Here is a 27195-nt window from a genome sequence, read left to right on the forward strand (position 1 = left end):
TAATATTTACAGGGGGAAAAAAAACCTACTCTTGCTTTTTAAAGGGTTTTTTCGAAGTTCTCAGTCTACTGGGCATGCAATGATAATTGCTGCTCTGTTCTGCTTAATGATAGAGTCCTTTCCCTGCACAAAATAAGAAGCAGTTTCTTCCCCGCTTTTTATTTCTTTACACAACTCAGAGGCTCAAAGAAGATAATTACAAACAATGCCTGAAGAATGGTTCAGTTAATGTTAATTTATACAACAAACTAATTACTACCAAATGGTAAAAAATCACATGTGGAAGTTCCTGTCTCCCACGCACACAACTAAACCAGCAGCCATCTGTCTCAGCCTGGGAGCTCTCAGTGACAACCGAGGAAAGCAAGGCAAAGGATGAATCCAGATACACTAGCTGCTTCTTCTGACACAAAATCATGGCATTCAAACACCAGGCTCTGTATATGGTGATCTTAGCAGGGGCATTTTTTTCCCCTTCCATTTATAAAACAAACAAACAAACAAACAAAGTACCTGTATCTGTATCTACCTCTCTATCTAAATTCTGTCTCAATATCAAGAATTTAGGATGAGGTCTAAAATATCTCCATTTATCAGCTGTAATTCTTCCTCCTGGCAATTTCTCTGCAACACTCTTTGTAACATCCTTAACTACCATAGAGCATGAGGTGAAACAGTCTTTGAATCTTCTTACAGTATGTTAGACATCACGATGGAAAAATGTGCTTTTTTTGTTTCAACATCTTTTTCTCAACCTGAGAAAGCAATTTTCTCCAAAACCTTGAAAAATCAAAGTCAGTACAATTGTTAAACACTTTTGTGGGATGCTCATTAAAAACTGACAGGGAGAAAAGGGCTAGGGACAAATCCTGAAGCATTTGTTCAGTTTAAAGTCTCACTGAATTCAATGTGAGTGTTACTTTATTGAGGACTTCAATACCAGATCCTTTACATGAATAAGGACCTTGGCACTTTGACTGTTAATTATTCTCTGATTAGCTTGCATCTACTGAAACAAACTAAACACAATATTATCCCCTAAGCTCTGTTCAAGAAATCTCAACTCCAATATTCTCCTCTCCCTGTGAGATCAGAACTCCAGCAGTCATCAAAGAAAGTGCTGTACATGAATAGGAGCAAAATATCAGAGTTTAGATTCACAGTACAGATTTCAGAGGAGAAGGTTTTTTTCTCTAACAATAAAAAACTTACAAATCTCTCTATGTTTGAATATAAGGCAAAATTTTCGCATTGTAGAATAGTCTGCATGTATCTCATTTAGATCAGGACCCCCTCTTATGTTTCTGTGAATCCCACAGCAGTGCCAAAGTGCACCCTTCTGACGTTATTAGAAAGAGACAAGCCAGGATAAGGTAAAGACTGAAGATGTTTTAGTAAAGATGAAATGTCTGTGAACTTGTGCTTCTGAGTATTTCTCTTTTCAAAAAGAAAGAATATGTTTCAGATGGCCTGAAATAATCACAGAGGAGGAACAAGTGCTACAGCAATTTAAAACAAGGCCCTTGTAATCTCATATTCATGAAGTAACACAGTCATTATTTCTACATGGCAAGAACAGTATCGACAGTTTAAATGAAGTAAACATGAAAGGATCACAAGAGAATCTACATAACCAAACAATAATGCCTAATTATTCCTCATTCATAGTCCTTAACAGAATTATGATATATTAAAAAAATTACAGGGAAATGATTCTCACATACAGCCAACAGCATAACATTTTACATAATAAAATACATTCACTAAAGTGAAGGAGGAAGAACCAATTTTCCTGTCACTCAGCCCTATTTCACCTAATCTTTTTTTTTTTTTTAACCATGAGCTTACATCACCAAGAACTGCTTTCTATGAATGGAAACTTAGAATCCTTCATAAGAATTTCACATTGTTTCACTTTTTTTAGGTGCATGTCATAGAAGATTAGCAACTCCCCGAGCTTCTTTTAGAGCGTGGGGGGAAATCACAATCCCAGTATAGCAAGAACTGGACTTTGCTGTAGCAAGTGAACTAAGAGAGCTTTTGACAAGGAGCTGGAGAGTGAAATGAACCACTGAGTGCTGTATCAGTGAGTGGGATAAGAAAAGAAAGGAAGGGTCATTCCCTACAGTGTGTGTTGCAGAAAAACCTGTATCTGCTTTGGGGACATCTCACAGTCCTTGGGCTGTGACTGACGTCAGGCCTCTTCCCTCCTCTTTCACCCTGAGTAGCCTCAAGCAGCTCTCACAGCCAAAAGTCTGCCTCTAATTTTAGTTCCCACTCCTGGCACATGTTGTGTCCTAGATCACTGAAAGCCTTGAATTAATACACTAAGACCCAGTATTAAGCTAAAGAACTGACAGCTTTATGGACTGCATTCAGCCTGGGAGGAAAGCTACCTGGGATTGCCTAAACAATCCCAAAGCCCTTCTAGTAGGAACAAGATTTTGCAAAAAAAAAAAAAAAAAAAGGATCAAACAAACAAATCCCCACCAGTATTTTCACTATCCCAAGATTATTCAGATTGCAAAGGTGCATCCTAAGGGAGAAGATCTGAAGAATACTAGAGCATATCTTTTAACCTCCTTGAAGAGTTATAATGAAAAGCTTACAAAAATTTTTGTCCCCATTTCATTCTCCTACAACGGTGCCTCTTTATTCTTCTCTTCTTGACGCTTTTTCACCTGTCTTTATGTCTACAGGGACTCATCTACTACAAGAGCTGAAGCAGATGAGTTAAAAACACAGCCATATTGCATCTCATTTGCTCCTGAAAATACTTGGGAGTGTGGTGGTTGGTAGACGTAGTCTGATTTCTGATGAACATTTATAATGTCCAACATAGGCAGATCAATTGTTAGCAACAACCTGTGAGAAACCAAGGAGGAAATGATACTGGCAGCTGAAATCTCTCTCTCTCTCTAGCACTTTAATGGCAGTTTGTTCCACGCTATATTAATGGCTTAAGGCCAGAACAAAACCAACAACCAACGAAACGAGTTTACATTAGAAAAACTGGGCAAATTTTGCAATCTGGCAATGTAAGAAAGCACCTCTAATTATTTTGTCTTTTTGTCTTCTGTGGGCCGCATTACTTTGAAATATTGAGTCATTCACTGTGTAACATCCACTAGGTAATGTGTTCCCCCATTCAGTAACCTCCCTAGCAATAAAATAATAAAAAACCCCATGATCATCTCAAAAGGACCGCATCTGTTTTTCAGCAGAAAGAGCAAGGTATAGCCTAAACCCCTACCTCATGTGTATTATTCATCTAATAATTTTATACTTAGTTACAGAATGATTCCCAGTGACAGCTTCCTAATTCATCTGAACTCAGATAGGATTGACTTGGCCAATCTAGTTAAAGAAGAATGCATTTTGCCTGGATATGCATCCCATACCCCAAAGCTTCACAGGAGCTGTGAATCAATTAGATGACACAGCTAGAGGAAATGCATAAAAAAGACTTAAAATAAAATAATCTTCAGTGAAATGTCTCCATATTTAGTTAAACAGCACTGCTGATTAAGGCTGTACATGAGCTCAGTGTGGAATCCAGAATTGTTGCAGCTGACAATCATTAGCAAAAGCCTGCTGTCCTCTAGTTTCATCTTCATATATTAATTTCGTATACAAGGAAATAGAACTATTTGGAAATACTGGCTTTATTTAAGTCTCATATATAGATATCCCAGCAAAAATACATTAACATGCTTTACACTTTGCAACAAGACAGCAATCTTACAGGATCAAATGAATACACAGTAATGAATACAGTTGAAACCATTTTTCTGGTTAGTTGTTGACTTTTTTGCTTTTTCATTTTTTTTCCCCTAGTGCCTGACTCTGTGGGAGATAAGATGCTCAGTTGCTGAAATGGGATATGTGTTGTAGGCAAAACAGAAAAGGAAAAAAGTTTAGCAAAAAGCCATCAGAGTGCATACAAAACCAAGAGGCTTTTTTCTTCCATGTGATCTTTGTCTCTAGACTATTTACCTTAAGATTGTGTGGGCTAATCTACAGCACAAAACTAGCGCAACATTCCAAACTGTACTGGAAAAACAGGACACTTGGATAACCACTTCCAAGTCGGGAGAGACACTTTCCTTTCTGATAAAGCACTTGGACACCAGTGGTAACTTCGAGGCTGTTAAACCTTTAGCTGTGATCATTCTTTCTTATTGGCAGTGCAACACAATAATTGTTTGGGCTTTTTTTGAGGTGGGGATGAAATTTTCCCTTGGGCATATGGGCTGGGTCTTTGCAACTACACTTCCTAGATATTTAGAAATGGTTCATAAGTAATGGCCAACTAGCATGTCCCATACACAACCAACTGCCTATGACTGCAGGGATGACTGCAGTCACCGCTGTACTTCATATTTAGTCGTCATCTCCTGCAAGTCTATTATTTATTTGGAGATTCAGTAATTTAATTAGCTACAGCTAAAAGGCTCAGATGAAGAACAGGGGTTCATATCCTTCCCTGCGCATTGCGGTGTATGAACGTATGTGCTAAACTGTTATTTCTCCCTGACAGGAAGAATCTGGCTTTCCACGTCCCACATCTGTACCTCCCCTTCCTTCTGCTGTGTAAGCCAGTACTTTCTATACCTCCAGAAGGCAAGTCTTGGTGCTAATTCATCATGCACTACTGTACAGAGATACAAGTATCTCACCACCTAGGATATACAAGTTTTTACCAATTAATGACTGCACAGACTTTCCTGTTGTTGTTACCTTTCAGTTCCCTTAGTACTGCTCCTTCTAGGAACAGGCCTAATCCCTGTCTGTAGAGGGATAAAAAATCAAGTCACGTTGGGTTCTTTACAAATCCTGCACTGGGTCAAATGTTGCCTTCTCAAAGCTCTTGCGTATTCAGTGGGAGTGGTGAACTTACATCCGAGAGCAGAATTTGGCCCACATCGCTCTGAAGTGTCTATTAACTCTCCCACACTCAGAAATAAATAAAGACAAGATTCCTCTCAAGCACAATGAGCCTAAAACATAAACCACACTGCTCACAACAGGGAGACCAGGGATTCAACTTCAGTCATATGGTTCTCTCTTCCTCCCCTCGACTCTCACCAGTGAGAAGAGAGTAAAAAAGCTCATTTGATCCCAGGATGTGCCCTGCACAGGGCTCATTGGGAGCACAGGCCATCAGGAGCCACAAAAGGTGCTGCCTTTCCCTTGTTCAAAACCACCAGAGTCGAGGCACATGGTGTTGCACCTCATTCCTGCTCTGCTTGCTTTGAACACAATAATTTTCCTCCAAGTTGAACATTTCTCCCCCCTCCTTTCCACCCCAAGCATTTCTGATCAATGCAGAGGTCCTCCTGCTTTCTTCCTTCCCCCTCCTCCTTATTCACCCTCCCGAAGACAAATGGAGCTGTGATTGACAGGTGGCAACACGGGGTTGTGGCACTGGTGTAAATAGAAGTGGTGGCTCCCAAGTTTGTGCAAGGAGGAACTGGGGTGGGGGGCTGGGGGGAGAAATGTTCAACTTGGAGGAAAATTATTGTGTTCAAAGCAAGCAGAGCAGGAATGAGGTGCAACACCATGTGCCTCGACTCTGGTGGTTTTGAACACAATAATTTTCCTCCAAGTTGAACATTTCTCCCCCCAGCCCCCCACCCCAGTTCCTCCTTGCACAAACTTGGGAGCCACCACTTCTATTTACACCAGTGCCACAACCCCGTGTTGCCACCTGTCAATCACAGCTCCATTTGTCTTCGGGAGGGTGAATAAGGAGGAGGGGGAAGGAAGAAAGCAGGAGGACCTCTGCATTGATCAGAAATGCTTGGGGTGGAAAGGAGGGGGGAGAAAGAGGGAGAGAGAGATGGAGATAGATTAGAGGGTAACAAAACTAGAGAGGAAGATAAACAGAGCCAAAAAGAAAAATGTCCTTTGTTCATTTAAATGGCTCTCTGCTCCCAAGCCCTCTGCATGACTAATGCCACGCTGTGGTGTGTAAACCTCTTGGGCACATAACACAAACAAAGCATAACTCGGCCTGAACAAACAAAGGCCTGAGCAACAGTGATTGAATTCATCTTAAAACAACAAATCAATTCTTCCCTATTAATGCCCTAAATACCAGCGTAGGAGCACTGTCCTGTTGTAATAAACAGCCATGTGTTCAATTACCGTCTGTTTTCCCAACTACTGCTCTCTCCAGTAATTACACCATGCAATGCATTCTACATTGGCATTATATTAATGTGCTGGGAGGAGAGATCTTAAATACGAATTAAATCAAGGCTAAACATCTCAGAAAGCCCTACCGAGTCGCACAAGTGCTAAGAGGGCATTCTTCAGCAGAAAGCAGAGACTGACTCTTCACTCAGTTTTCACTTTCATCCTCTCGCTAAATAAATAAATTAAAACTCAAGCTTGAAAGAACTCCATTGCCCCAAAGACCGCTGCAGTAAAGCTTTCATAAGCTCTCTAAACTCCACTTCACCTGTACTCCTCAATGAGGAGTGTTTCATAAGTATCACCTTACGTCACATCAGATAAACAGCCATGACAAAAACCCTTCGACAACAGACAGGTGACAACGAAGCAGGGCAAGAAAAACAAAAGCAGAAAACTTTATGGGCCGAGACAAAAGCAGGAGAATAAAAGTTTAAGAAAAGGTTTCTTACCCTTTTGCAGAACCGTCAAACAACTTCTATTGACTACTGAATAGAGCACAGCAAACAGACCAGACAAAAGATATGATGAAAGACATATTTACTCGTTCAGGGCTCCTTCCCCCCACCTCAACCTTTCTTTCCTTTTCACATACACCCACACTGCACCGTTTGCATTGTGTTGTTAAATAACCAATAGCAACCCAGATGAAACAGTGGAAGGGTTTCTATGATGCTGTCAAGCACCAGACAGATGCTTGGCAGTGTCAATATGGTTCTTTACATTTGGGTTGTGCCAAGGTTTGAAATTAAAAATAAAATAGGAATAATAACACTGTGAGAAGAAGAGAAAGATGGGAATGAGTTAGTGCACGGATGTGCAATAAACTTTTAAATCAATGGAGTATCACCCCAACTGCTGGGTTTTACTTCAGCAATTTGAACTGTTATGGAAACAGATAAATAAAGCTTTGCTTTCTGCTTGTGTACCAGACTGCAAGAATTTTAGTAGAAAGCAAAATCAAATTCTGGAGTGTAACCACTGCAGCTTTCTAGGCCCTCTAGAAGAGACTCAGAGGTTTCTGACATGCCAAGGACATCTAACATATGAAGTATGATACCCTTCCAAAGTCAGTTTCGATAAAGATGCCCTACGTGCTGCAAAACTTTGCTGACTTGAGGCTTCAGAAAGCACAGAAATTTGCATATTTGGAGGAAATCAAATTTTGAAACCTTTTCTGACTAAAATATTACAATTTCCCTCAAAACCACAGCACATAACCATTCAGATGTATTTAAGTGCCTTTAAAACAACTGCTCATTTGTCCTCCTAAGGGCATTAGATATAGAAACACCCCCAGAACCTCACCAGGTTTTGCAGCTCATTTTTATTTGACTAGTTTGCTTTTTTTTTTCATTTCAGCTGCCAAACCAAGTCAGGGGAAAAGCTGTTTCCACCTGACCCAAAATATTTTATTTAATCCTAATTGAAATGTTTTCATTTCTCTTTCAGATTAATCATCTTAAACATTTAAAAACAAAAAATATCATTTCCAATGAAACATTTTGTCTAAAAATGTTGACTGTTCCAAATTTTCTACTATTTTTTGGCTAAAATTAACTTGTTGAATTGCTAAATGGTATCAGTCCTTAATTACTATTTAACAAGTTTTAGTGTGTTAGGGTGGAGAGCTCCCAACTCTCCTCTACTTGTTTTTTGAGCACTTTTGAAACTATACATTACAGTATAGAAATCACACACATATAGCATGTTTTCTCCTGAGGCAACACAGAAACCACAATACAACTGAATTGTAAGAGAAGAAAAGATGATGAAAGGAATTATGTCTTCCCAGTACAGCTTATGTACAATGCAGGAGATGTATATAGTTGTGTAAAATCAGCAAACCTCAAACCACCTTAAAAATATCAACGTTAAACAGACACATAACTAATAAAAGTAAGCAACAGCTTCAAACTTCAGAGTGTTTTTACAAGGCTACTTCATTAGCTAAACAAGCAAGTGGGAGTTGCTGCAAATGTTGCTCCTTGCCATACTAGAGGCTTTCCCTTGCTTCTGGTAAACAGAAGACACAAGACAGCCTTGTGAATAGCTCATGGCACAGACTGAGATCTAAAGCTAATCAGACAGGATGACAGGTCATCTTAATCAACTTCAAAAAGCCAATCCACATGCTTGCTTATCCCAGCTCCTCGCCTCTCCTTCCCTGATCGCTCTCTCACTCATTTGGCCATATTTTCCCCTTCCCCCTCCACTTACTTCCCACAAATTGTGCTGTTAAGAAAGAACGTAGGGAGCCCTTCAGGTCTCAGCATCCTGGGCGCAGGTGGTGGGCAAAACTTTGAAGTGAGCTCTCCACTAACTCTAGAGCTGGCCGTGCCTCCTCCATAAGCAGCTCTTATTAAAAAAAAGACCAAGCATCCACTAGAACAAAACCAAGCAGGCCTATTTAATTAGGGCAAATGCTTGATATCCACTTCTTCATGTTAAACCACACAGTCACACAAGCCTGGGAGGTCTGATTAATTTTAATATGCACGGTCGTGACAAGCGCCTCGGGGGTAAGAGAGAGGGGAAAAAAAATCCCACAAATCCTGCTAGCTCGACAAATAGGTTTTGGCTAAATGTTGTGTATGTTGCCCAGATTAAGATGTTACTATTCAGCAAGGGCTTGAACCTTTAATATGAGGGACAAGAGGCCCGAGAAACAGGTGGCTCGCTCTTCACTCTTGAATAAATGACATCCCCAAAAGCTGCGGCACACGAGCATACAGAAAGAGCTGGCACACTCCCTCATGTATATTTGTGTATTACAGTCTGTGTCAGAGGTTTCTCCAGCAGTTATCCAAGGGCTGAAATGAAGCTCAGAAAGCTAATGGCTTTTCCAGGGGAGGGGGAAATTAAAAAAAAAAAAATTAAAAAAAATAAAAGAGAACGAGAGAGAGAACAAAAAATGAAGGCAAACTGACCTAGCTGGAATACATCAGGGGAAAACAGGCACATCAAAATGGTGTGGGGGCAAGAGTGACAGCAAGTTTTGAAAACCTCTATTGAAACGAATCAAGGTTAGTGAAGGGGCAGACAGGAGCCCAAATAATTATTTTTGTGTCGGTGAACCACTTATATGCTACACTGTTGAAGACGGGAAGTGAAAAAATAAAGCATTTTGATTTGGCTCCTGCTTGTCCAATATTATGGAGCGAATGTAGCCTAGAAAGCAATTTTAATTATAGAGATTCATCAGAGAAGACTTTCATTCTAAAACAGGGAGGGGGAGAGGGACTGCATCTTCTCTCCAAAAGCACAAATTTCCTCTATCTCACTTGACCATAATGCTTTCTTCTATATTTAAGATGCTGTATCAGCACCTCAGATGCCTTTATCAAAAGAGAAAAGAAAAATCCAAAAGCTACAAACCTTTGAGGATGCAAGCAAGAGAGACTTGGAAGGGAATCTAAGCAAATTTTGAAAACGTCCGTTGAAATAAACCGTGACTATCGGGCTAAACTGTTAGGAAGGAAAACACTTAAAAACTGAAGGCGACAAATGAATAAACTTCACTTTGAGCAAGAGCACAGAGCTGGCAGGGCTTCAAACTAGCCTACCTCTGTTATGGAGTTAAAGCACTTGTTAATAAAGGCTTAAGCTACTACAGTATTTAACAGTGCCTTCTCTTCACACAGGCCTATTTCATAAGCCTCATCTTAAAAAATTTTTTAATTATTTTTTATTTGTATCAGCAGTATATGAAGGCATATTTCCATATGGCAGAGTCTTTGAAAGAAGTGCATGGAAGTTTGACGCTGGCTTGCTCTACAAGACAAGACACATTTTCTGGTGACAGACTGCAGGGATGAACATGGAACCACAAGGCACTCGAACCATCCTTCCACAGCAGCAGGAGTGTACGAACAAAACTTAAAAGTACTCAACTGCCAAGTATCCTTGTTTGTCCTTCAGTGGAAAAGCATTACAAAGCCTCTTCAACACGTACTCTGTCAAAGGGACAGTGAAGAACCAAATAAAAGAATTTCAAACCCCAACCAATTACAGTATCCTTAGGCTTTCCCCGAATCTGTGCACTTTATTTCTTCCCATCTCATCAGATGTGATTTTAAAAGAGTCTGCATTTCAAGGGCCACCCTTCCTATGCCCATTAATGGCCTGCTTTGGAATTTATGTCTTAAGAAGAGGGAGACCTCTTGATTTCTTTACAAGATATGTTGATTAAAAGTTTGATAATATTAGGAGGTATTCTGGGATCTTATTTCAACTAGAGAGCTTGAATTCAGCACAGTTCACTTTTATAGTCTACAGAACTGCTTAAACAACAGCCATTTAAATTAGTACATGAACAGGTGTTGTGATTTATAAGGTAACTTAAACATCAAATACAAATAGCCTTTGGGAGACATTCAGAAGACAAAAATCATGCCTGAGAGGCCTTTCTCATCTCTTTTTTTCTGACAAGTAATTACTTATAGTATTGCTGCATATCATAACACATGATGCTCTAGTACTCACATTGCCTGTTAAAGCACTGCAAACACACATATTACCTTCTTACTAAACAGTTGAGATTAATTGTTCCTACTCAGAAGACCTAAGGACTACTAGATTGAAATTTTGGAGTAGGAAAAATATGAAACACTATACATATATATGTATATAATTCTTGTGTGTGCATGTTTATATATATTTATGTCTAAATATAAAGAATACATGCTATACAGATATAAGTGTGTAGATGTATTTATAAAAAATTCAAAGTATTCATTTAAACAGCCCAGCTGAACTGAGTTTCAGAGGTTCTTAACACAGAAGAATGAGCCATGCAGATGACTGACTGCACCCACATGTGCTCACACTCATGTGCAGACTCTGTGGTCACGTAGATGCCCATAGGATCCTTTTTATCCAGAATTCCCACAAATTCTGTACAATAATATGGATCTGGCCTCAGAAGACACACTATGTAGGTTTTAAAGATAGACAGATACATAACCAGGTACAAATATATACTGGCAAAATAGAAAAAGAAGACTGATTCTTAATTAAAGGTTAGGATATGTAAAGAGCCAAAGAGTACTCTGGCTTATTCTAAAAATAGGAGAGAATTTACTTGTTTGCCTATTTGTTTTCCAGAAGCCAAGCCATACGTTTAGGGGAAAGGCTACACAGATTTCAGAGATTTAATTTTCCACAAGCAGAGGCCATAAATTAAAATACAGCAATCCAATCCCATTAATAGTGCAAGAAAAACCTAAGTGGTTGCTTTGGTCTTTGCTTTTCACAAACTTGTGTCAAGCTCAGTGACTTCAAAGAGATTTCCATTTCATTTCTACAAATGAGGAGAACAGACAGACAGAGAGTCTCTGCCATCCCCTGATGCCTGAAGAAAACAGAAGAAAAACATGCCTGTATCTCATTCGCCTAATGATTTTAGCTGCAAAAGGAATCCCGTGGTCGGCAGACGACCCTCAGGGCAAGGGCTTGAGGTCTGTCACAGTGTATAAGGCTTCTCCAAACCCACTCCATTATCTTCATTATTGTATACCAGGAATAAAAGGGGGCTGACTCCTCTTCTGAAGTTCAAGTTAGAAAGGACAGAATGTTTCATGTAAAATAACATTGTGTGACTTCAGTAATAGGTTTATGCCTTCGGGGGTCTAATACTAAAGCTGCATATAAGGATTTTCCACAGAATTTGAGAGAATAAAAATGAGCGCTGTATTAGTAATGAGTAAAATTCCACAAGTTTTAGATTCCCTGAAACACTCCATCTCTCTGTGTCAGCATGACTCATTGTCAATCACATACTTTCATACAGCAAGGGTAAAAAGGCAAGTTTAGAGGTGAAAAAAGAAAAAAAGAGCATGGAGCTTTAGAGCTAAGTATAAACCCCTACGAAAACAAAACAAAAAATAAAACCAAAACTCATACACATATCCAAGGAGGAAAGGGAAGTGACAGGCTTTGGGAAAGTAGGCAGCATGGTTTCCTGCAGGGCATATTAACCAAAGGCGTATATACAACAAATCTACATGGAAATCACCATTTATATGAAGAGTGATGCTTCCCTTGTCAGCTCCTGTGTGAGTACATGTACATGTTTATATCATGCATACATACATGTGTGCATTTGTGCACTGAGCAGTAGTTTAGCAGCAATGTAAAAATCCTTGTCCTTCAGTGACAAAATTTACTAATTTTTTATTCTTATTTTCTAACAAACATAATTTAAGAAAACCTCTGCCAGTATCAATAAAGATTCTTAAAAACAGTCAAACCTGTTATCAGTATTTTGGAATATCTCCCTCGTCCTCAAAACGAGTTTCAGAAAAGAGAATTCCTTTCCCTGACTGATACAAGGATCGAGACCTAAAGTTGTCTACCCAGGCCTTCTCTTTTTTTCTGATTTTGAAGAAACAGGCCATTTGAAAGAATGCTTGAAAAGCACGTTTCCCACAGTAATTCAGGAGACAATTTCAAACAATAAAAAGAGAGCAAACACAGCCCATTGTACAAGTTAAATAATATATAAACTTTTGAGTACATAGAGAAATGGGAATCTAGCTCATATCTGGTCTTTGAAAGATTCACAGGAAATTGATTTAATTAAACCTCAACTACTGGTGCAAATGTTTCCCTTTCTTCCCAAAGGGAAATAAAGTATTATATTATTGTTGTTGACATAATGCAGCAAAGCTTAACCAAGATTCTTGGTCTTCATCTTACAAAGCTCCATGAACTAGCAAGACTAAAAATTATTACTGAAATACACAGTGATCACAAATTGCTGAATTGTTACCTACTTGTACTATCAAAGATTCCCACTTGTAACATCTTATTCATGGGGAAATTCATTAATATGCTAATTACCTGACTAGCAACCAGTGATGACTGACAACTTTACTTTAGGACTACATGAAGAAGACATGACAATAATTTTCTGCTGGAGTTCAAACAGAGAGACATTGTGCTTGTATCAGTACATACCTCATTTAGGGAAAAAGACTCGTATTTGTGGAGGATCTCTAAGAACAGTCTTGCCATCTGCACCCAGAAATATATATTTTTTAATTAGCCACTCTAAAAACAATCATGTTGGCTGAAGGGAAGGGGGAGGGAGACTTGTCAAAATGATGTATTTGTCCCTCACCACCTTTCAATGCTCTTATGCAAGTCTAATTTTCTTCCTAGCCAGCTCACCTCTCTGGCCTCCTTTTGTTTCATGTCCCATTTCCCATTCTCTTCTAACTTCTGAACTTTTGTTAGTTTGCTTTTAAGGAGAAAGGGAAAAAAAGCTCAACTCTTTCCTATTCATTTTTTCCTGGATGGGGAGTAAGCAGAGACATGAATATGGCACCCTCATAATGATTTAACTAGGGCTTAATGAAATTTTCATCACAACCTGCTGTTCAATTTAATGGCCTTTGAAAGACAATAGAACAATGGCTAGAGGGAAGAAAAGATTTTTTGTTGCATGCATTTGCAAAGCCCAACATTCAGTTGCTCCCCCTCCTCTCTCTCCCAATCTCTTCACAAAGCTGTAGATCTTTTGTTTGTACTGTATATTTTCATTTTAGTGGAGCTGAGATAATGCACAAGCTCTGTAACCATTCTCATGTCTATCTGTGGCCTTTCCCTAATGGAGCTTGTGAAACCTCATACTCAACAGAGTATTTATACATTGCCCAGAACCCCCTGTTCTTTCCTCTCTCTCTCAGATAAAAGCCTGGTCTCCTTCCCACCCCACCCCCCCACCGAAGTCTTTTCCATCCAAAGGCACAAGGTATGTTATGGCACTGACTATTAAGTCAATGTAAATGCAAAAGAAACAATATAAGTAACATTCCAAAAAATGCTTAGACAAAGAATTTGTTTCCCAGCAGACCCTGTGTGCTCCAGTCAAGAAAAGACTCATTTACAATCCTGTCATGCTCATGTACGTGACAATGTGCTTGTGTTTGCATCCATATTTTCATTCCAGTATGCAGGTTGTCCTAAAATTTTCTTGTAGGTACTCTCAATTCATACTTCCACACTGAGGGGAGCTCTGAAGGCCATGCTTTTAAACATTTGAAATACATTTTCACAACACGATAGGCGAGTGGAAACGAAAAGAGTCTCGTTACTGTGCACTAGGGAGCAAGGCTTGCTATGTTCTCACAACTGCCTCACAGTGCCCCAAAAATCCAGAAAGCATGCTGGATACCTATGGAGAATGTAGTGAGAACTTCATCTTCCAGTCAGGGCTTTGACTCTGCCCCAAACAGGCAAAAATTAAAATCTTGCTTAAAGGAAAGCTGCTCTGTGGCTTCTCAGAGGTGAGATGGTTGGTCTAAGTCTCAGCCCCCAGAGCACGAGTGCCATCATCACCGACCGGACATACGGTCTCAAGAAGAAACCAATTCTCCAGAAATTATTACCAACATGCCAAGGATGAAACTTGCTGGCCAGACATAATGCCTGTAAAAGGAAAGCCTGTACTGTGTTTGTATAGCACCTGCACTACAGATAAATAGAGGATGATTTGTTCCACACAAAAGTTTTCATGAATTCCCAGTATAACTTCTTACCTTTCAAATAATGACATGCCCATGTGATAATTTCACAAAAAACACTGACACTCCTGATAACACTGCTTTTAGCTCTAGAAATGGGGGAGAGGGGAGCAGTGGTGTAAATGCCCCCAGGCAATTAAAATTGGCTCACTGCACCCAAGTTGAGGAGCTGTGTCTATTGCAACTGTGACAAAAAGACCACTAGATTCTAATTTGGGAAAAGCTAAAAATGTTAGCTATGATGAGATATTGCTGAAATTTATCTCTAATGTAGACAAGAACTATGAGTTTTTTACTTCAATTTTGCTAGCAAGGAAAAGCAAACAGAGCAGAAAATTGGAAGATTAAAAAGTATACATATCCAAAGAATCTGGAGAAAAGAAAAGAAAACAGAAAATTTTGGCCAGTTTCCCAGGCCTTACCTTCTGGCTCGTTTTTGATGAGCTCTTCCATTTTTCTTTGCTTAAGGGTGTCCACAACATCCGCTAGGCTCCCTTTGCGCCTTTCTGGGGTTCCCAGGGCTGTGCTGGACAATGATTCTCCACTCTGACGCCCACCTTCTTCTGCCTTCAAGGGTGAGGTAGATGAGTTGTGCGGGGCAAATGAAGACATCACTTTATTGCCATCAACTTCCTGAAAGGGGAGAAAAAACAAGATGAAATATTTCTTTCTTTTCTTAAAGAAGAAGGAAAAAAATAAAGACGGAAAGAAAGAAAGAAAGAACAATCCTTTGTGCTTTGAATGCATTGCTGTTTGTTCTTCTGTTGAAACCTTTAAAAAGGCATGCAATGCTTCAAAAACACCCAGAACAAAGCCTTCCCATAAAGCATAAACCAAGATTACAGGCTGGAGTGAACAAAGATCAGCTTGCAAGAGAGAAACATAAAATACAGTTTTTCCCTAATTGAGAAGTGTTGTACTCATAGGTCTCCTAATAACAATGGTATTGATTACCTTTAATTGTTTGTTCTTTTACAGCTTTCCTTCTAAAAAAAAACCTTCAATTTTTACAAGGACCATTAATTTCCTGACTTTATAAAGTACTTAATGCCTTGATGGCTAGTTGTTGTAAGAAATAAAATAGTAACCAAATACTAAATGCCCTTCGCCATATGACTTATTTTAAATCACAGTTCAAGCAGTTTTCCCATCTATAAAGGATGAAGCAATTTCTTTCTGCTTTCTAATTCTCTTTCTATTCTCCTCTTCTGCCTCAAACCTTCATTTCTCATAGAGACAGTGTTTTTCACAAAGGTGGTCATAATGACTTTCACTGGCAGCACAATGGCAAAACTCTGTGACTTCCCGGAACATACACACAACCCTCCTCACGTGAGAGTCCACAAAGGTCTACTCATTAATTTTAATGGAAAGCAAAACTGGGTCCAGCATCTTCAAACTTGCCTTCATTAACGTGAGAGCCTTCTAATCCACGCCTCCTCCAACATAAAACAATGTTCTCTGCACATATTCCTTTTCCTTTTATGTCTCTGTTATACCTTACCCTTCTTACACATCTCTCAAACCCATTTCTTCCTCTGCTAACATATGCCATCTATACCTGCAAAACTTAGGTCAATGTCTCCAAACACAGCTTGCTGCAGAGTACATACACTGCATAAAATATAATGTTATAAACGTGTATAGTTTTTACTTTGATCTGATTTTCCAGGTATTTTTTTCACTATCTTATTTCCTTACATTTTTGTACTCCAGATGTTCAATGAATATTATTTCTAAAAAAGCCACTGGATCATCTTGGGAGCTGAGTTACAGACTTGGCTGAAAAAGTCGTAATAATTTTTAAATTGTTTTCATTTTATAGGGTATGAAAGTGATATAAATATATATATTCATGCACACAGTTTTTAGTGATTCGTATAATAATAATTTTTTTCTGAGCAATTTTTTATGTCTCTGCTCTAATAAACCACAGTATTTCAGGAGAAAAAAGTATATTTTTGTAAATAGAACATAAATTGCTAAAAACTATCTCAATAAAATCTGAATAAAGCTACACAGAAGATACGCAATAAAGAATATATTTGTTTTCACAGACCACTTTGTTATGGCAAAAAGATTACCTTTGCTTAAGAAAACTTTTAATGCGAATAGTTTTGAGCAGCTTGAATGTGTTATACTAGTGAATAAATTCCCTAACAGAATCGGATTTAACTGAGATTACAATCTGGGCCATCATATGCCCCAAAAGCCAAACCCAGTGCTGTTAATGAGAGACTTTCTACTGACGTCAATGAGCTTTTGACCAAGCCCTAAAAAATTTTCCGACTCTAGTCAACAGAAATGCTCCTTTTTTTCCTTTTTTCTTGCAGCTCCCTCCATTTTTATTTTGCACACAGAAAATTACAAGTTCCTGACACCGGACTTCAAAAATTGATTGAAGCCAAATGCAATTTTTTTCCCCATATATATAGATCTGAATAAACTGTTTTTTAACACCAATTTAGACGAGGCAAATAGTTAACTTCAGCATCAGTTCAGATTTTATCTAAGATTCAAACCTATTATCACCAAGTGGCAATTTTTCTCCTACAGACAAGGCCAAAAGAGGAAGTATCTTGAAAGCTGCTTTCTTATTCACACTTTGAATCAGAGAAGCCAAATATCGTCATTAGTTACAGTTCTTAAATCTACCTGTACCATCAATTATATACAGGAACAGTACTGTTCCTCATTTTACCCGGAACTAGTTTCTTGTTTTAATCCAAAGCGGGCCCCAAAGACATTCACTCGTGTTTCTGCATGTCACACACTGGTCACAGACACAAAGTACTTGCAACAGCTGCCTAAACCTCAGGTGTCATCACTGCTGTTTTCATGTACATTTTAGGTACATGCAAGCGGGCTTTTTTATGTACAAACATATTCTGAGTATACAACCGGTTTGTTATAAGAGAAGTAGCATAAGAACACAATATTATGTAAAGCAGTATCAGATGATTTTCAAAATCACAAACTGCTTGGCTTTCAAATGGAACTCACAAGTGTTTTCAAAACTACTAAAATTTCTCTGCCTCACTTTCTGGGGAAAAGGAATTGTGAGGGGGAGAGGTCAAGGCAATTGTCTGTGGGCAAAGCATCATGAAAGGACTTCTGGATGCTCAATTCCTAATTTTTTCAAATGTTCTGTGAAACCATGGTAAAAGTCACTTTTGTTTCTGCATTTTGGTTTCCTATCTATAGAACAAGCACAAAAGAAGTAATTTCTTATATTGCAAAGGTTTTGGAATGATAAACTCATTAATAACAGAGACACCCTCCTACCGCAATGTTGGCTAAAAGCCTTTATATAGTACTACAGTAAAAAAGACTTCATAGTTGAACTAAAAAGGGAAAGGGAAATGTTCTACACAGATTTTTTTTTAAAAGGTAAATTATATACTAAAATACACAACTAAGCAATCATCCCCAAAATAAAAATGTTTCCTTTGACTGCTCTTGTTAGGTGTGCATGTATGCAGTGTTTGCACATCACATACATGGGCTATTTATACACTTGCTGGGTTTAAGATACACTCCACTTAATCAAAACACATATACAGTAGGGGAACAGCTGCAATCACATCTCAGTGGGCTAAATTACAGTACACCAGTGAATTATTCATTCAAAAAGATCTGTAGCAATCACACATTCACTGCGTGATTTGCAATCTAAGAGGGATCCTCTCCTTTCCATACCAGCGGATGAGCGCACACATCAGCTTCTGCTGTTGATGACAGTTCAACATGTATCCTCTAGCACACCAGCTCAAGAATCTGTCTTCCCCACTTGTCCATGATCTTTTTATTCTGTCATTCAGAACAACAACCTGAAACGTGCAACTGTTATCTTGGCTTTCGCTTTACATCCCTCTGTTTGATTTTGCTCTTTCTTATGCCATTACTGGAGAAAGTGGGTCTGGATTTTTACTTCAAGCATGTAGGAAGAAAGCATCCTTCCACATAAAACCTGCTTGTGTCAATGGTTGTATAAAGCTAAAAAACTTCTAGTAAAGAAAATCCTCTGATACTGCATATGAGAGCTTAACTATCCCCTTGAAAACACTCAGAGAAATCCTTAATGGTAAGAAAGATATGTCAGCAACAGTTTAAAATTAATCCCCTGAGAAGGAAGTTCCCTCCCAACAAGCGAGATTTAGCAGGTTCCTTTTCTAAAAGGACAAATCGACATGACGTTTTTTCAGTTTAACTGAGAGAAAAGCAACAACACTGTAAGGAGGGGTATTAAAGAACATAAATATCTACTAATGACATTTTAAAATTAAATCCATCAAGCCACACACAAGACCCATCAGCCACCAAAACAGTGGAAAACCACGCTTCCACTGTAAAACTGTCTCTCTCAGCTGCGTAACCATTTCACCTGTTCAAGTTTGATTACATTCCAGCCTCTGGCACTGTTAATCCTGGTAACAGTTTTATGCAGTTAGCAGCTGCTTGGTGGACGGGGCTCTATTATTCATTTGCATTGCGAATTGCTCTGCTAATGTGTGCTGGCACAACATTTCCTCCAACTCTGAGCTGGGATTGTACTCACCAACACCTGATGCTGCTGCTTCTTGCTTTTCCCACTTCGGAAAGGCAGACAAGGACCTACACAGATCGTGCTGGAGCAAACACTCTAGGCCCTTCTTCCCCCCAACAGCAACAAAAAAAGGGACTGGCCCTCGTTTCTCGTCTTCTGCTTCTGTTCCAAGCTAGAATCCACAGGAAGATTCATTCATTTACAAGAAAGTTGCTTCGATATTGCCAAACAGCTTTCCACCTATGGAGGAAATACCTCTTCCAAGGTTTAATGATAAAACAGGCTTCTGCCCTTTCAGGATGAGGTCAATAATCTTCCTTTGTTAATCTTGGGCAAGCTTTACTTAATCTAGCCCCCTTGTCACCTTTGTGATTGACAGGAAAAGTCGTGTCACTGGACAATGGACTTATCCTCACTGAGCAATATCTTTTTTGAAGATTACACAATGTTACCCTTGCTCTCATAAAAAGTGCAAACATTTTGCTGTTAAAAGAAACTATTCATTCCAACTGTATCTTTCAAATTGTCTCTTTCTGTTTCCAGGGTCCAAGCGAGGCCTATTTCAGTTCTACAGAGGGACAGTGAAAGGCTTAATGAAAAGAAACAGGTTGTACTTGGTGAGATTTCCAAAATATCTCTTAGTGCTCTAAATAGATCTCATCTTCTCCTTCTTCATCTAGAGATGCATATTATTCCTGTCTGCAATTAAACTCAGACAGAAAACTCTGCTTCCGTGACATTAAAATTTTGTCCCAAACCAACCAAGAATCGAAGCAGAAGAAAACTCAAAACTAAGTCTGAAACTGTTAATTACCACCATATGGTATGAAAGGAGGTTGCATCTGCAGGGGGAAAAAAATAAAAAAAATATCATGAGAATCTTCTGGGTTTGCAGCCAAAAACACCTGGAATAAAATACTTGTGTCTTTAAAACAAGCACTGATATTGTCTGATTTTAAGAAGCCTGTGATCCTAAAAGCAACCTAACAGGTTCTTTTTTTCAAAGCTGGAATTTTGCCCATACTTCGTTCTTTTAGAATGTGTAAAGAAGACACAAGGGTAATATTTTTTTCTCTGCTTTCTACATTAGACATGTAGGCCTATCTATTTTATAGTCTCCATAGTGACCAGGAAGCTAATAACAGTATGACATAAGAGATAATCAGAAAACAGAACACTTCACATTTCTGAAGACAAATTATTCTCAAGCAGTTTAGTACTGGTTCCTATTTATTTATTTTACCTAATAATATTTTAAGAAATTAATATCTATGTTTAAGATTCAACAGCATAGCTACTCCAAGTGAAAATCTGAAAGCTGTAAAAACACTCCCATTGCCCACAGGAGGCCCACCAGTAATTATGAGAAAACACAACTTGACATTTCCAGTATTTTTTAAGGTTTAAAAGAAACAAAACAGACACATAATATTCACAAAGCAAGAATGATCTTTTATTTTTCCTTAACCTTCCACTTACGATCTTTGCTTTAATTAATGTAATTAACTTACTTTAGGAGCATAAGTGCCATCAGCTTTCAAGGGGAATCATATTTTCAAACCACTTAAGCGATTTGGAAAACTCTCTTTCCAACATTCTATGTCATGGGGGCTGCAGGGCAGATATTACCACTAACCTGTGTGGTTTATGGTGGCTGTCAACCTGGTACCTTCAGGAAGATGAAATACATATCCCATAAGGCTTCCCAGTGGACACAGTTCTTCTTACATGTTAAAATCTCTTTGCATCTATCATATATTTAAATAGGTCTTTCATCTATAGGTTTCTCTCATGTAGCAAAGTTGTTCATAAGGGGTGGACAGGATCCCAAGGAGATTTAAAAGAAACAGTGGAGGATACAGCGAGCAAAAGAGAGACTTCATAGAAGGGCACAGAAGAGGAAAAAAGGTGGAAGAGGATAAATACATCGCTACGAAGAAACAACAAGGACGCATAATCCAAGGACGGATAAAAGCGACAAAGTGTGTCACATAAAGAAACCTAGAAAGATGTACATCCACAGGCCATGGTTCTGCAATTAAATCCATGCAAACCAACAGCTATCCTCACACAGATTTTTTTTTTTCCTAGGACTGTAGTTTTAATGATGACAAGGAAATTAAATGCAATGGAGAGTGAAGAAGTTAGTGAATATGTCAGAAGAGTCAGCTGAAGAGGTCATCGTGGCAGAGAAGTAAGAATTTTACCTGAATTAGGTGAACTAAACACAGTGAACAGAGATGCACATTTCTCTTCTTGTTACTGTGACGATGCTGCAGTCAAGTAAAATACATTGAAGACAAATATTGGTTTGGCTTTGCTGAGATGATGTATTTTAGAACTCCATGATCCGTATTTTGGAAGTATTTCCAATTATTAGACTTACAGAATCCCGATGACATCTGGTTCTCCCTCTAAAATGTTAATACTTTGCTTGGTAATGGAATTTTATTTATTTTTGCAATCATTAATAGCTCTTGTCCTTCAGGTTGTATTTTTTTTGACATCAAGTGCTGTATCTAATTAATGACCTCTTTTTGATGGAGCAAAAGGTACGCTAGCAGAGGTTTCAGTGGGAAGACTAACTGGTATTTCCAGTGTTTGACATCTATCAACGTGGCTGAAAATGGTTAGAAGATCAAAAAAAACAACTATCTGCCATATGAACTCTGCTACATCAGACACTTCTACCTTTTTCCTCCATATGTAAAACTGAGATAATAATAAATATTTCCCGCTGCTTAGGGCATTTTATATAATTGATGTAAAAAGCCTAGAGATTACTGGACAAAAGCCTCATAGCGGTTTTATTTTCATTTTTATTGATGCAATAAATGCCCGGCCCTTATATTACTCTTACATTACTCCGTGGGGAACCACAGCCCAATCACCTGAAACCGGAAATTGGGAACTCTCTCATATATCAAGTGCCACCCCACAATATCTGACAGTAACACTGAAATGTACTTTGATTTTTTCCAAATACCACGATACTCTGCTGACTCTGTGCACTGCTGACACAACTGCACGAGCAAGAGAAAGTTTCAAACGTTTCCAAGGTTTGGAGATGAACTGCCAAGAAACTGTTCAGCTGCATTCACACAAAAGGAATAACTTATAATCCATTTTGCACTGTTTCCTAACTTTATCCTCTGAGATTTACAGAGCAGATCTTTAAAGGATTTAAAGAATATAGAGATATAAGGAGGTGCCTAGAGGGATTGCTGAAAATGCACAATAGTACATATTCATTTAATTCCCACTGACTTCATTACAGGTCCCTGAAAATAAAGAGTTGGAACCAGCACATTGTGACTGGTTGACCCTCTGAGCTTCTTCAACAGACCATTATCAGATATCTACAGTACAGAGCACAATCTGATAACCGATGCTTTAAGACAAACATTTCTCCTCTGGCTGTTCTGCATTCCAGCCCATCCCCAAACATCCAGCACAAGTTTAGTACTTCTTACTGCTTATCCCACCATTTCTGCATGATTTATTACAAATCAAAGAATTATATGCAAACTGTGGATCTGTTTGTAGTAAAAAACATATGAGAAACTGTTGTGAGTGAAATTTTAGAACCTTTTTATTACTGAATGTCAAACAGGGATTTATTTATTTTTTTTAATTTTCTTCTTTGTCACAGATTTTGGTTTCTTATTTTGCCCACCTGTTTGTCCCATTTCTTGCAATGAAGTGTTCCCCCACATATAAAAGTAATTTGCAAATCCTATATTAAATATAGTAAAATAGTAACAACTGCTTTGTAATAGGTAAATGTGGTTAGCAACATAATTCCTGACACCCATGCTCAGACCAGATCTCTCCTACTGCCTCTTTCTCCAGCCAAACTCATTTTAAGAAAATAACGCAATATAGGATTACATCTATTTGCTCTCTAAACACTTAACAAACAAAACTGGCATTCTGAGAACTCCTAATATGTTAGCTATAACCTGCAAAAACAAAGAACATGTTGTACTATAACAGCCTTGTTATCTTCATGCTAGTAATCTTCATGCTTAAAAATAATAAATAAAGCTCTGCAAAAGCACTTTTAAGACTTTTATGAGCTCTTCCCTGAGGGACTAAAGATCACCCTTAAGACCTTGCTAAACAAAAAATAAGACTGCTTATCAAAACAGCTTGGTAGATTCTTCAGCATACATTAAATCCTTCTAATAGTTTGGAAATAGTGCAGTATAAAACGATTATCTTTGTAAAAATACAAGCTTACTAACCACATACAACAACTCTGGTTTTGTGAGTGTAAGAAAACCTATGTTGAGTGTCAAAAACAGTTTGATCACCAGCTTTCTTACTATGAAACAAACCCATTGTCTGTGCTAATTCCTTGAGAGAAGGGGAGAGAACCATCTGAACAGAATTCAGTGATATGACAGAAGGAATGCCATAGGCCAGCAATGGCTCCAGGACTGTTCCCAGCTTCCTAGCTTTCCTATTTTGATTCACCACACTTTTCAGATGGAAAGGGATATCAGATTACTTTGTCTTTTGTCTGATAGCATAGATATATTTCACCTCATTCCTTTGGCTGAGTGGCTGAGAGCAGAGTGAAGACAATACAATTTGGTTAAAACTGCCTCCTCTATGTTGAAGCTGATTTGAAGGATCTGGATCTGGAGAGAACCACCCTCCAAAAACTGGGGAACAAAAGAAAAGAGAACATCCTACGCCCACAAAGGTCCATGTTCATGCTAAGGCAGAGTGATTCTTCCAAGTGCCAAAAGCAGCTTTGTAACAAAACAGCACACTCTGTGTGCCCACACATATGATGTGGTCCCACTTGTTTCATCTGGGTTAGCAAAATGTCTCAGACAGACAAGAGAGGTTTCCCATTCCCCCTATGAATATTCTACACAGTAAAAAAACCCAACCTTTCCCTGCTCTGAAAGACTGCCTCACATTCACTTCCTTTCAATCCAAAACTCTTCTTATACAGCTGCTTCTTCCAGCACTCTGGACTGTTCTTCATCTGTGTTAGAGTTTGTACCATCCATGTTTGGGGTTTTTTTTTGACAGTTAGCGTATATTTACTTTGTTATTACTGGCCATGTTTAGCCATTTACTCCTTCAGTTTTCCCTCACAAATCAGCTCCAACAACTCTTTAATCACTTGCTGCTTACATCTGAAATCCCTCCAATTGTCTGACTTCTCTAATGTGGCCAGAACTGAACACATTATTTCACATACAACCTTAGCAGAGCTATGAGGAGAAGGACAATTATGTTGTTACTGCCTTTTCTGCTGCCTTGCTACAAGAGAAGCTATTACCTAATTTGTTTTCAGACGCCGAAGTATTTTTCAGCATTACTGTTTTCCAAGTGCCTCACTCCCATCAATGATCTGGATTTTTGTTGGATTTTGGATTACTTGATCCAGCTGTATCAATTTGTAATCTTGCTTCTTTTGGTATTGTGGTTTTATTCTCCCTGGACCACCACTGGCAACTTCAATGTGTGTACTGTAATTCACTTGTTCAAACTTCTATAACAATGTATTTATTTCTCCATATTTCTAAAATGTTGCTACAGGTGCTGCTGTCCTATGGATCCTGTATCAAGAAGCAGACAGCTTACAGCTGGCAAAGGACTACTGTAACTATATTCCTTTCAGTCCACATTTTTTTCCAGCCACTTCAGAACAGTGGAAGAGACAGATGTTGCTATGTAATTGGGAGGCTTTGACAGGCCAGGTTACACAAAAAGGTACAAGAAGGAAGTAGACCTGTGCAGAGTATATTGCCCTAGGAATTCTTTCCTCATTTCTACTGAAGGAATTCCTCTGCCATTTTGGAGTTTCAGAAAAGGTACCCATCTTTTTCTGACACTCAGTATATCTGCCCCTTTCTACAAGCTCAATAAAATCATACTGTACAAAATCATTCTGCCCTCCTCTCACAGCTTAACGCATTACTCTTTTTTTTTTTTTTAATAGTTACTTTACTTGGAAGAATCAAATGAGATGCACAAAAGACTGTATGAAGGAAGCACCACTCAATGCATGCATACTTCTGGACTGAAATCTATGCAACTTCCAATAATTAACTCTTTGGGAATTACGTGTTCTTTATATTCTTGAAGATCTTAGCCCACACATGTAATATCAAGAATCTTGCACATACCCTACAGGAAGGAGGGCCATAAAGTTGATAAGGGACTAGAGATCCTCCCCTATGAAGACAGGCTGAGGGATCTGGGGCTGTTCAGCCTGGACAAGAGAAGGTTGTGTGGAGACTCCACAGCCCCTTCTAGCATCTGAAGGGGCTCTTCATCAGGAACTCTAGTGACAGGACAAACAGTAATCACTTCAAACTGAAAGAAAATTTAGCTTAGATATACAGAAATTCTTTACTGTGAGGGCGCTGAGGCAGTGGAATGTGTTGCCCAGAGAAGCTGTGGATGCCCCATCCCTGGAAGTGTTCAAGGCCAGGTTGGATGGGACTCTGAGCAACCTGGTCCAGTGGAAGGTGTCCCAGCCCAAGGCAGGGAGTTGGAACTGGATGATCTTTAAGGTCCCTTCCAACCCAGACCATTTTACGAGTCTGTGAACGGTAGGTGTGTGACAAAATCCACTACACTTTTAAATAATCATGTTCTGCTTACACATTGTTATTTTTCACAAGCCTTCTCATTTCACATCTGTTTATCTACTTTTACCTTGTATTTGTTCTTCTTATCAAAAGACTACAACTAGACTTACAGGATGATAACTAACAAAACAATCTTTGCCTACATAGATATTAGGATCACACTATTTTTTTTCTGAAAGCAATCCTCTGAAATCTTCAAGAAGGGCCAGAAAACATAACTTTATGAAAATGGAATAGCTACTTAAGAAATACCCCATTGTCTCCACTGGACTTTACTGCAGCATGAGATGCCACATTAAGAATACAAATTTAAAAAAAAAAAAATTATCTTGGTTCAAAATGTTTGTCTCGTTTTTGTAATGCTTTTATCCAAGTTCTTTATTCTTCTACCTGCTTTTTACAGACCTCACCAATTACTTTGCCTACTACTTACTCTCTTACACTTCTTAAGTAATGGCTACATAAACAATAATTCACAGGATTTTTCCAATCAGTAACTGGTTTAACCCTTTTTAAGAGTTATTAAAAGACCTATTTTCCCTCCAAAATTCAATTCACCTGTTCTTCTCATGTCTTTTATAACTTGATTTTCTTCCTATAAACAACTGTTCCACAACTTTAGTGAAACAGAATTTGGAATTCTGGTGTAAACAAAGTGGTTCTCGACTTTGGAGGAAAGACTGCACAGAAAATAAAAAGAAATATATAAATTCTGAGTTTGTAAATACATTCACAGAAAGTGAGTTCCATAGAACATATTTACAGAGTAGGAATGGAACTTATTTGGATCTTGTGCACTTCAGAGGATGGTGTTTGATCGGATAATGCCAAATATATCGGGCTAATTAATAAAAATTAGGAAGACAAAAGTCAATCCACATAACACTGATACATAAATGTAATATATGTTAGAGCTACTCAAAATTTTGTTTAACTAATTCCCACAAAATAAATTTGTGGTATTGCATATAGGGCAAGTCAGGAAATGACGTGAGCTGACTCGCTGGGTTCCAAAACACAGTAAAGGCAGAGCACATTCAGCATCCAAGGGTTACCAAGAACCAATATTCTGTTTGCTCTTCTGGGTCTTAGTTACCTCAAATGGTAACATTATGTCCTGCTCTGGGGAGCAGCATGATGTCATTTTATCATTTAAGTCTCATTCTAAAGCTCATTCTAACAGTGATTAAATAAGTTTTAAAATGCACATAGACCCTGCACACACGAGCCAGCTTAGACTGTGTTTAAGTGATGCAAAAAACCCCAATAAATTCTAATTTATGACAGATTCACAGTTGCTCTC

The 27195-nt window shown here is 38.5% G+C and overlaps 1 protein-coding gene across 17 annotated transcripts in view; it reads right to left on the bottom strand.

Annotated features, from left to right (window-relative positions):
* Positions 1 to 27195, bottom strand: part of SOX5 (SRY-box 5) — a 641934-nt gene that overhangs the window by 209673 nt on the left and 405066 nt on the right. For all 17 annotated transcript variants that reach the window (XM_027680806.1, XM_027680807.1, XM_027680811.1 and 14 more), the window contains one exon: positions 15149 to 15359. In XM_027680806.1, the coding sequence (XP_027536607.1) occupies positions 15149 to 15359 (211 nt within the window). The remainder of the gene's footprint in view (positions 1 to 15148; positions 15360 to 27195) is intronic.

This window comes from Neopelma chrysocephalum, unplaced genomic scaffold, assembly GCF_003984885.1.
Source record: "Neopelma chrysocephalum unplaced genomic scaffold, ASM398488v2 Primary Assembly neopelma1_59, whole genome shotgun sequence".
Taxonomy (NCBI): Eukaryota; Metazoa; Chordata; class Aves; order Passeriformes; family Pipridae; genus Neopelma; species Neopelma chrysocephalum.